Source organism: Tympanuchus pallidicinctus, unplaced genomic scaffold, assembly GCF_026119805.1.
Source record: "Tympanuchus pallidicinctus isolate F22 unplaced genomic scaffold, pur_lepc_1.0 scaffold11, whole genome shotgun sequence".
NCBI lineage: Eukaryota > Metazoa > Chordata > Aves > Galliformes > Phasianidae > Tympanuchus > Tympanuchus pallidicinctus.
Window position 1 is genome coordinate 23,862,707 of NW_026294627.1, and position 12,043 is coordinate 23,874,749.

The 12,043-nt window shown below is 36.8% G+C and overlaps 1 protein-coding gene across 2 annotated transcripts in view; it reads left to right on the top strand.

Annotated features, from left to right (window-relative positions):
• Positions 1-12,043, top strand: part of INTS6 (integrator complex subunit 6) — a 42,152-nt gene that overhangs the window by 19,253 nt on the left and 10,856 nt on the right. For both annotated transcript variants that reach the window (XM_052670829.1, XM_052670830.1), the window contains exons 4-10: positions 25-114; positions 6,403-6,586; positions 7,511-7,636; positions 8,187-8,341; positions 11,033-11,185; positions 11,326-11,458; positions 11,941-12,035. In XM_052670829.1, coding sequence (XP_052526789.1) covers positions 25-114; positions 6,403-6,586; positions 7,511-7,636; positions 8,187-8,341; positions 11,033-11,185; positions 11,326-11,458; positions 11,941-12,035 — 936 coding nt within the window. The remainder of the gene's footprint in view (positions 1-24; positions 115-6,402; positions 6,587-7,510; positions 7,637-8,186; positions 8,342-11,032; positions 11,186-11,325; positions 11,459-11,940; positions 12,036-12,043) is intronic.

The window sequence follows — 12,043 nt, forward strand, 5'->3', positions numbered from 1 at the left end:
GAAGTTACTTTTTTCTTTTCTTAGGGAAGAAACCCATTTTTTCTGGAGCCAGCAATAATTATAACAGTTACTGATGGGAGTAAATTAACTACAACAAGTGGAATACAGGAAGAGGTAAGATCTGATCTCTGTTTGCAGCGTACTAAACACAGTTGAATACTGCTTTGAGGAGAAACTTATGATCCTACTGTAAGGTGCATTCATTAATAGCTTAAACTTGCATGTTTTTTCCTTTATCTCGAAGTAATTTTATACAATAGTACTGTCAGAATCTAAATTGCTCTTTTTTCTTATCACGTGACAGAAGCATGTAGTGCAACTTTGGTCTGTATAGTAGACTCAGTTCACTGTTTATTTCAAGTGAGTTCATTTAAAATATGTTAGTGGAAGAAACTGATTTATTCGAAACATCTAAATGTTTAACTGATCTAAATGTAAGTACATATAGATCCAACTTAATGTAGTCATTTCCCAAAGAAAATTGTTGCTGGGCAGTATATGAAATACATTGTTCACACAAGGCTCTTAAAGTGATTACAATCTGATCAGTAATATCCTTATAATCAAAAGTAAGAGTGGAAGAAATATATTTCAAGTTAAATCTGTAGTACAGTTTTTAAAGCACTAAAAGGCCTTAATATATTGGATTATCTGCTTGAATATCTAGCCAACTCAGAATCAGTTAATGCTGAGACACCAGACTGTTTTAGCTTAATGACTGCACTGAATTATTTCCTTAAAAAGATGTTAAAAAAAAAAAAAAAGGAAGGATGGCTTTGTGTGACTGTCTTAGTATCTATTTCATGCAGTAGAAAAACAAAACTCTAAACTCATTTTCCTTTCAAGGGCAAGGCTAATTTTCAAATGCCTGTCTTGAAACTTAAGAGGAGTATTCAGACTTTTTATGTGGTACACCACATTTGAGTATACAGAGTAATTTATCAGACATTATTGTTCATCAGTTTCTTGAACTTCTACTCTGTTAATACTCTATTATATTGCATTCTGATAACACTTACAGAAGTTGCTTGTGTGGAAAGTGATATTTGAGCATTTTTGTAACGTGTTTGACGTAGAAGGAAGACACTTGAATGACTTGATAATTCTATATGGACTACTAACAAATAGACATAGCCAGTAACTGAAAAGGCATGCCTGGATCCAAGACATCAAGTAGGTTATCTTTATAAAACTTCTACTGTGTTTTTTAACCTTCTAAGTTATGAAGTAGAATAGCAACTTCGTGTTAACTGTAATTTGGTGAGCAAGTGTAAACTAAAGAGAAGACAAGCTTTCTACAGTATGTAGCAGCACTCTTAACAGCAGAATACTGTGTTTTATTTTTGAAAGATAAAACTGGTCAAATAATCATGTAAATCCTTCCTTGGGGATGAGCAACTTCAATGTTGAATGACAAAGCTGTAAAATCTGGTACTGACATCGTGGAGTGAGGGTACATCAAAGGTGATCAGTGGGTACTCAGCACTGGCGAGGCCGCACCTCGAGTATTGTGTTCAGTTTTGGGCCCCTCACTACAATAGAGACATTGAGGCCCTGGAACATGTCCAGAGAAGGGCAGCGAAACTGGTGAGGGGTCTGGAGCACAAGTCTTATGAGGAGTGGCTGAGGGAGCTGGGATTGTTCAGTCTGGAGAAGAGGAGGCTCAGGGGAGACGTCACTGCACTCTACAACTGCCTGAAGGAGGGTTGTAATGAGGAGGGATTTGGCCTCTTCTCCTGGGCAACAAACAGGACCTGAGGAAATGGCCACAGGAAGTTTAGGTTAAACATAACACTTTTTGTCTCAGAGTGGTCAGGCACTGGAATGGCTGCCCAGGGAGGTGGTGGAGTTGCCGCCCCTGGAAAAGTTCAAGAGGTGTCTTGATGAGGAGCTGCAAGATTTGGTTTAGTGCTTGTGGTAGCAGTGGTGTTGGGAGGATGGTTGGACTAGATGATCTTGTGGGTCCTTTCCAACCTTGTGATTCTATGATTCTAAAGCAAATGCGCTCGAGGTTGAAAATTGCACATGTTCAGCCTTTACAAGAGAAGCCTAAGTGTGGGGGACTGTCTTACTGCTGCCTGTGTGAAGCCAGTAGGAAAGATGAAGGTAACTTTTTCTTTCAGATGGACATTTGCATTCTTACCAATGAAATTGGCTTTATTACTGTTGTAACATTGTCACTTGCCCTACTATAAGCTGTCAAACTTTATTTCAGAGCCTGAATTCTTGGCTGAATTCTTCGTTTGTCCTTTCCCTCTGGAGTTTAACACTTTGTCTCAGACTAAAGACAAACGGTGCAGTCTATGCAACTCTCATCAGTACCAACACCAATTAAAAGGACTTAAGAATCTCAGTCCTTCGAACACTGACTTCTAATGAACCAGTGCTGAGGTACTGAAAAGTGTCTGCATCAGTTCTACGTTCAGCGAGGCATGTTGAGCAGACTCTTCCTTTGATTCACTTTTATTCAGTTATAACTTAAGGAACTGAGGGACTTGCACTGTTTGAATACCATCATTAATTATAAACCTGATGCTATAAAATCTTGGAAGTGGCATTCACTTCTGTCATGGTCCCTCAGATTTGGTCTTTGCCTTTTCCTGACATTTCCCTTAGAAAATGTTCAATTGCTTGAAAGGATTTCTTATTCCTCTTTACATTACAGAATGTTATAATTTAATGGCTAGTCAATCCGACATCATACTTCTCAAGTTTTGCAGCTTCTGGGATATCTCTCCACATCTTCCTTCTACATGTACTTCATTTTAGTATGAAGCATTAAACTCCCATTTGCAAGCATGAAACTGGCTTATTGACCATTGATGTACTGATGCATGATTATGCAAACAGACAGCATCAGTCGTGTTATTTGTCCTCTATATGTTGCCATTCTTATGATTTCTTCCTGCTACAGGAGACTCTTATGGGAGGAATTGGTAATTTTGGACTCTTCATCACAAAAGCCATTGGCATTGCTACATCAAGCCCTTCCAGGATTTGTTTTAAATCCTGGCTGTAATAACTTTGACGAGTGGCAAGATCCTCCTTACTTTCAGCAGTAATCAAGAGCTGTAAATACTCAACAGTATTTTTAAAAGTAGCTTTTCCAACTCCAATATGGGTTTCTAATCTACTTGTGCAACAAGTAGGTGATGTATCCCTTTCTCTGTGTGTTCCCATGCTTCCTCATCCAAGTTATTTCTCTTAGCAGTTGGTGGGTTTTCAGTATTTGGTGCCAAGGCCCAGAACACTTGAGATGAGATGAGAATACTGTGCAACTATTAGCTGAGTGTGCACTTGCTTGTAGTTAACATAGTTAGCATTAGAACGGCAAAATCAGTCATGTCATTGAGATGGTGTCTCTGTGATCTGAAATTATGTCCTATAGAAGTGGTTTTCTGTTTTAACTGCAAATGATAATACAGAAAATAATAGGAAACCGATGCTGGCATTTCCTAATGATCTGAAGTAGATATTCTGAAGGACTTTTATCAGCTGGGCTTGAATCTTGGCTGTTCATCCTACTGTCCTCTAGTGGTGGAATACTGAGTATGCTTGGAATGTTACAGATCTACTTGTCATGGGTACAACAAAAACCTTCAGGAAAAAGTAGAGTTTGTGTATACTCTTACAAATAAGTCTTGAGATAAAAACAAATCTGTTTCCCAATACTAAGTTACAAGGTTATGAGGGCACTTGTGTGTTATTCAACACAGACAACCTTGAAGACCATTGTTGGTAAATAACTTCTTTTTCACTTGTTCGTTCTATCTTTCTCTCAACAACCAAAATGAAAGATAAAATAGGAAAAGATGTGAAATGTGCAGGGAAAGAAAATGCAAGCTGCGGGTTTCCGGCCCACTTTATTTTCTGTTAGGTATGCAGTTGCTGTGGTGCTATGGTAAATACGTGTTAGTTTTGAAGGATTTTTTTTGTTTGTTTCAAAACAACAGCAACAAAACATATGAACAGTGCTGAGTGTGAAAAGACAGAGCTCAACATTTCTGGAGTATGAAGCCTGGTTTGAATCTACAACTTCTCCAATAACATGGATGTTAAATTTAACAAAATTAGACTGTAGGGAAGAGAGTGAGGACATATGATGTAATACTGCTGGCTTTGCATGTGGTCTGAGATTTTAAAAACATTTCTGGTAGTAATTTGTGCATGTTGCAGTGGTCTGCTGCTGTGACCTGCTTTGTTTTTTTGGGTTTGCTCACTTATAACCAGCTGAGCTGAAAGAAGGTTTTGTAGTCTGAGATGCACTGAACTCAGAATAGCACTGGGGCAGGGTCAGACAGCAACCTTGTAATGTGTGCTGCCTGGAGAGATATAGTGCTGCTATGAAGGTATGTTTTGCCAAGGAAATGTGCTCTCCAGAACCACTAAATCTTACTCATCTGTTGGCTGAGATCTGTGTTGGAAAGTTTATTGACTCCTAAATAATAGTCCCAATAGATGACTTTGTGGTGCTTACAATTGAATCTTACTATTGGGATTGGACACTATTTATGAAGAACTTGGCTATTCTTTTAGCTGTAAGTTTCCTTTCTTGAGCAGGTTTTGGGTTCTGTTTGCATAAAAAGGGGGAGGGCATGTATGAATCAGTAATAAACCACATATATAGTTGAGTACCCCTTGAGCAACTTCCCATCAAACATTTGGGGAAAATGGTGCTCTTCAACATGCTGTATGCTCGTAACAGCAAAAACAGATTCAGGAGGAATTATGAGGTGCTCTGAGAAGGCAATATTCTGATTCCTGCTGACATGTTGAATGGCTTTGTCTCATTTCTACCTGGCTTTGAGGTTGCATAAAGTAATTATTCTTCGAAGGTGGAGGCATGTATTTTTCCTAATATGACATGCTTGCAAATAAATAAGCAGAAATAGTTTGTTTCTGATTTGGTAACTAAGATCTGTGCTTTCAGTTTAAACTTTAAAACAACAAACAAAAACCCGAAGCATTTTCCAACAACTTTTTGCAAACTCTTTAACCAGTCACTGTGAACTAAAATGTATCTTTGGTGGACTTGCATCAAATTTTGAAACTTGATGCTGAAGTAGAGATAAGATGCAGGTTTGGAATTTTTTGAATGCTGTGTTAGAAGGAAAACATTTGAGTTTTATCCTAGCAGCTGTTCTTGGGTTTCTGCTTTTGGGTTTAACCCTTTCACATGATGAGGTAATGGAACTGTTAGTACTACTTGGCCATTGTTCTGGGGACTTTTTCCTACCCTCGTGGCTACATTGCTTTAATAAAACAAAGATTTTGCTTGTACTGATGGTGGCAACATCTGCTGGGGGTTTGTCTCATTTTTCTGAAACCTGTAATTACTTGTTATAAGCCTAGTTTATCTGTACAAATTTTCTAGGGTTGATTATTTTTTAAAACTTTAAAATGTTTTGCTCCACTAATTTGTGCATATGGTAACTGTACGCAAAAAGTGATGTCTTCTGAATGCCTTTTAAAGCATGGATTTGTTTTCTTGTTTCAGTTAACTCTAGTTATAATTGTACAGGAATTTGAGATGTTCTGATGATCTTTGCTTGTTAATTAATATTTTTGCTGTATTATTAGTGAACTGTGTTTAAAGTTGGAAACTCTTGAGTTGCTACTGTTTCTACTGGTACCTAAAGCAAAATGAATGATCCCCATCTATTCTGTGTCCCTGGGTGGTATCTTTTAATATTAGTAACTAAAAATCATTTAGTTCTTTCCAGATAGAGGCAATACAATGGCACAGCAGACAGTTCTTCCTTGTGTAGATAGCTGCAGCTATTGTTATTATGTATAAGTAAGAACACTTTAGATTTCGGTATTGATTTCAACCTGTTGTTTACTTAGAGCACTGAGAAAGTTTGAGTATGACTGAGGGATGTACTCAACTTAGCTAAAGTCACTCCTTTCTGATGCTATAACATAACCACCACATTGATTTGCTTGAAGTTATTTGGATCAGATTGTCATGGTAGCTGGATTGTTTTCGGCAGCTATACCCACGTTATGCTTCTTCTCTAGTAGGCTTAAGTTAAAAATACCTTTTCACTTGGCTGTGCCTTTTAACTTGAAGAATCCACCAGAAGATAGCTGACAGTAGGCTTATTCTGCAGAAAATTAGTTCTTACAGATAAAATTCCAAAGAAGATATTCTGTTGATTCTTAAGTTTATATTCAGAAGGTGGTGGTTCCCACTCAGCTTGTGGTTCTCAAGTTTTTGCCTCATCTTGTCCTTAAATTTCTTTGAAGTGCTGATTACATTAAGTTTTGCTTGTACAGTAGCAAAAGAGAATCATAAATAGCTGGTTGTAGCTGTGTTTATAAGTGGATATAGATTTGCTATCGCTATGTAACTTGATTTATTTTTGAAGTAGCTACTCACAGATTTAAATTCCTTTTCAGCTCCACTTACCTCTCAATTCCCCTCTGCCTGGGAGCGAGTTGACTAAGGAACCCTTTCGATGGGATCAGAGGTTGTTTGCTTTAGTGCTTCGTTTGCCTGGTGTTTCATCACCAGAATCAGAGCAGATGGCAGGGGTACCAGTGGATGACTCTGCAATCACACCCATGTGTGAAGTCACAGGAGGTAGGTGCCCTGGCTTCCTTTGACAAATCAGTGACTTAGAAAATGAATTGAACATGGCTTTGTTAATCAGGTGTGTGGGGTGAACTCTTACTTGCTGAAAACTCAGGACTTGATTACAATAAATCTAATGACCCTGGTTTAATGCTTCAGATGTAACTTGTCTTGGAAGAATTTGAATCTAATTCCTTTAGCATTTTATTGGAAAAACTTTTTTAAAATTCTCTTCAGTATCATAATTAGAAATTATAGCAGTTGATTCTGTAGTATATTCTGTCATACTTTAAACATTCCCCATACTTTTGGCTTGCTTTAAGATTTTTTTTTTTTAAGAGAACGCACAATGCAGTGCAGGATTTCTGCAGTGTAAAATGCAGAGGAATTCTGCAGAATTGTTGCTTTTCTTGCCTTTGTAACTCTTACCTGTTAGAAATTATATTCAAATTTGGGCATTAGCTTTTTAATTCCTATGTAAAATGCTTTGATTGCATGCTGAAATGTGGTGATACTTATGATCCATTGCAGAAGATTTGGTAGAAAGCAAGCAGAAGGATTTTAAACATTCCAAAAGAATCTGATTCAATTACTTCCTGGCTAACGTAGGCTTGTGCTAAGTAGTGCTTTGACTGAAATTTTTCGACAGTTGTGTTGATGTCCGTCACAAGGGGGAGCCCATTTTCCATGGATTCAACCAGGAATTTGAGCTAATGTCATTAAGGAGCTAGAACCCAAGCATTTCAGATAAGATGCAGGTAGCACTATCACTGCTTTACTAGGCTGCCTTGGTCCTTAGAGTGTTTGGCATATGCTTTAAATCAGTAATCTATACCTATTTTGTTAAGTATAACAAAACAGCGGCTTTGATCCATTTAAGTTAAAGTAAGAGCAGAACACTGAGTGACTTCAACATTGGCTATTCTGTTCCAGGTCGATCATACTGTGTATGCTCTCCAAGAATGCTGAATCAGTGTCTTGAATCACTGGTGCAAAAAGTGCAAAGTGGAGTGGTAATAAATTTTGAAAAAGCTGGACCAGATCCCTCGCCGATTGATGGTATTTGATGTCTTTCACACTTTGATATCAGATGACAATGATGATGTCAGTATAGTTTAGTGAAGTTAATATAAGAATTGCAAAACCAAAGGAAAATTTGAAATTTAGAATAGCAGGTATAACTCTGCTGTCCTTAAATTCTCATTCTAAATGTAGCCTGGGTCCATTTTGGGATGTTCCTGGGAGGCTTTTGTGGGATTTTCTAATCTTCCTTTGCTGCAATACATTAGTCCAATAGTCTTAACTGTGTGTATCAAGTATTGTCTTTAAGCATGGAGATATGAAGGTTAACTGGGAATAATAATAGGATGAGAAAGGCAATCTAATGGTTATAAAGAGCTCCAGATAATTCAACTGTGGTTCTGTAAATATCCAATGCTCACTTGTTTTTTCATCATTACTACTTTTTTGCACAAGTGTTTTTTGAAAATAATATTAACTGAAGGAGTATCATCCCTGGGAACGTAGTTCTTGAACTCTTCACAGAAGCTGATAAATGCTCTTTGAGTTTTAATACTATTTTGATTTATAAAGCATTTTTCCTTTGTAGATGGACAGGTGGATATAACTAGGCCCTTTGGACCCCAGCCTTGGCACAGCTGTCATAAACTCATTTATGTTAGACCAAACCCTAAAACTGGGGTTCCTATTGGTCACTGGCCTGTTCCTGAATCTTTTTGGCCAGATCAGAATTCACCAACGCTGGTAAGTACTGAAGTTAGATAAAATAAGAGGAGGAGTACTCCTGAATTTCCTACCTAATTATTTTTAAGTCTTGAGAGATGTGCTTTATTGGAGCCATTGTAAAGGCTCTATGAACTAAGGAATGTCACATGAAAATCCATATTGCTGTTATGTTAGATAATTTGCTCATGAACAAGTAACATGGTATTCACTTTGAAGCATTAAGAAATTGACTGTAGCAGATAAGTCAACCTAGTAAGTCAACCTAGTCTATGCACACTTTGTCAAAACTCTTAAAGTACCAAGCCAGAAATCAGATGGCACTTGGTCTGATAATGGACTACTAAATTTTATTACCTAACATGATGTTAATAGAAAGAAGATTGTATGATCTTACCAGTTTTGCATCCTTGAGATAGTTCTGTTTGCACTGTAGCTGATGGATGCAATTTCATCTACTGTTTGTTGCAACTATATTTCTAGCTTATCCCAAGTAGAGAAACTTGCCTTTTTTTTAAAGTGCTATCTACAGAATTAGTTTTCCTTGTTCTTGTTTCCATAAATAATATATGCCAGTGCCTTTTGTATGGTATGAAGACTAATCTTTAGTATAAAATATTTATTTCTATTTATCTTTGAAAATCATTAAAGTGGAACTTGTGTGGAATTGTATAATTCTTCCCTGTCTTTCATGATGATTTTTGTTGATTTTTGATCCAAAAGTAGTTTGATTAGCTCACTGAGCTGCTCATGAAAATTATATTATGTTTGCAAAATTTACTGTGAAATACAGGTTGTTGTAGAATGATGCAAGTATGAAATTTTAGTCAAGTTTGTAGATGTGGTGTTGCTGGGATCTGTCCCCATTCCATGAACAAAAAAGCAAACCAATATAATCTTGTAGTCGTTTAAAAAGCAAAAAGCCACAGCACTGGATACTGAAAAAACTGCTGTCAGAAAAAACTGCTCTGCCCTCTGTACTTCTTGTAATCACTGTCAGTAATGGTATATCTGCTTCCTTTCACTGTGAAAAGTTTCTATGATTTGTCTGCTACTGTGGATCTTGATTGACATTGCTAAAATAGATCTTGCCAAGTGAAGAACTATCGTTCCAAATCACTGAAAACTTGAAGCTAAATTGCAAGAAGATGTGAAAAAATACTTTGCTCTCGTAGTGTGTGTACCTCTCTCATAACTGCACAAAACATTGGATTACTGCACATGCAGCTAAATTCCTGTAGATATCAATTGAAATTCCCAACTGAACCTTCCCTATGCAATGTGAGGGAGCTACATTTGCTTATAGTGTTTCAAGACTTGTATTTTCTGACTTTTATGACTATATAGTGCTAGAACTTAACATCCTGTTTACTTAAGAATTTGTAGTTACATTTTGCTTTGCCCCCTGATACACTGTGAAGTTATCTGAAATAGGCTACCTCAAAACTGTTTCATATAATGTAGATGGTACAATCAAGGCATTCTTAAATGTATGCGAAAGTCTGCTAATGATTCTGTTGGTACATCAACATGTAAATGGCTGCTCTCACTGCTTTGAGGTAAAAAATAGTCTTGCTGTCCAGTCAAAACTTATGGGACTACTCAAGTCTTAGCATTCAACTTCTTTTGCAGCCTTTTTATTCTTAGTATAACTGCTTCATGGCTTGGTCAGAAACTCCGCTACAACTATTTATTGGAGGCATCTTCTTTCAAGAGAATTGCAGTTCCTTCAATTGAGTGGGCCTCCTGTTTTGTGTGCACTTGGACAGTACAGCCTCCTCAGAGTGGAGATACTCAAGGCAAGACCAACTCTGTGGACAGATAACATTTGGCTGGCTCATCCTAAAAGGAAGAGACTAAAGTTTATAAACTTGTAGGAAAAATTACTTTCAAGGTGAGGTGTTAGGAAGGTCCAAGAAACTCCGTATTTCCGTAGCTCATTTTACGTATTTATTAGTTGACTTCTTGTAAAGAGACTAAATGGAAGGAGACTTCCCAGGTGAGATCTTCCTCAGATTCTAGTAGCCTTGGAGGAGGTTAAGGGTAAGTATAAAAGCTTTAGCTCCTCTCCTGAAAGTCCTTCAAAGTAAGGCATGTGGTTCCAAATTTCATGACATAAAAATTTGCTGCCTCTGTTCAGCAAAAGAAATTACAAGTGTTAGCAACTTATATCTGAAACTTGAGATTGAAAGGCTTTTTCCCTGTAATTAATAAAAAGATTACAATTAAATTGCCTCAATTCCAGTTAAAATGTGAGTTGCTATAAACTCTTCTCATATGAATCACTGTAATTCAGTTTGAAATTGTTAAATATAAAATTTGCCCAGAAGGAGACGTGCTGTTAAACAGAGAAAATCAACAAATATGAAAGTACAAAGCTTAGTTCTGCAGGGTCAAAGTGGGCATGCCCCAAAGTAGTGTTGAAGTCCACGCAGGGATTTACTTCCATTTGTACAGTTTTTGTGTATATGTATGAAATTTTACTGTTGTAAATTTAGTAGGTAAAATGATTAATATTTAGAAAATTAATTTCCAAGATGTTTCACGACAGTGCCAATGTCAAATGATGTGCTTAGGACTTATAAGTATGAATCCTGTATTCAGTAGGCTCCTTAAATGTTTGTTTTTAAATAGTCTATTTTGGCTGTCACAGTACAAAGAAGCTTTAGTCATTGTATGCAGACTCATTAACAGTGGAATGCTTATGTTTAGCCACCTCGCACTTCTCATCCTGTGGTGAAATTCTCCTGCACTGACTGTGAACCGATGGTCATTGACAAACTGCCTTTTGACAAATATGAGTTAGAGCCTTCACCACTGACCCAGTTTATCCTGGAAAGAAAATCCCCTCAGACCTGCTGGCAGGCAAGTAGAATACACACTTAAATGAAGTCTCTATAAAGCTATTTGTCATGTAATTTACTCTAGAATCAAATTAGGATGTAAAACTTTAAATTTACAGAATACGTCAAAATGTGCTTAACTTGTAATGTGTTTTATTGCAGGTGTATGTGAGCAATAGTGCAAAATACAGTGAACTCGGTCATCCTTTTGGTTACTTGAAAGCTAGTACAGCCCTGAATTGTGTGAATTTATTTGTGATGCCTTATAATTATCCAGTTCTTCTTCCACTGCTAGGTAAGTACCAGACTATAAAATCTTTAGTAGTAAGCAACTGAAAAATTGATCTGGTCTAAAGAGTTTTATCCAGCTGCTGACAGTATTAGTCATACCTACAGAAAGCTAGAATGCTAAGCAATTTCATCCATGATAATATTTATTTCACTACTAAACAACTGTTGTGATGTCCCTGACTTGTGCTGAAAGTGCAAGAATAATTTATGTAATCATTCTTTTGGAAATGTAGTCTCACTTCTTTTATATTGGTAGCTATTATTCTCAATCTATCATCTCATTTATTAAATTGATCAGGTTCCATCTTTTGGCTGCAACTTTTATCTTTTATGTATTGATCTTTTGTGTATATTTGGTTTAGTTGTATATATGTTAAAATAATGTAGTTAAGCATTAAGGAATTAGTATTTTCTTAGCATTTCTCCTATTAGGGAAAAAAAAAACCAGACGTCTTTCATTGTGTCTCTGTTTTTCATAACCATCAGATGACTTGTTTAAAGTACACAAGGCAAAGCCAACATTAAAATGGCTGCAGTCATTTGAAAGCTATTTGAAGACAATGCCTCCTTATTATCTTGGGGTAAGATG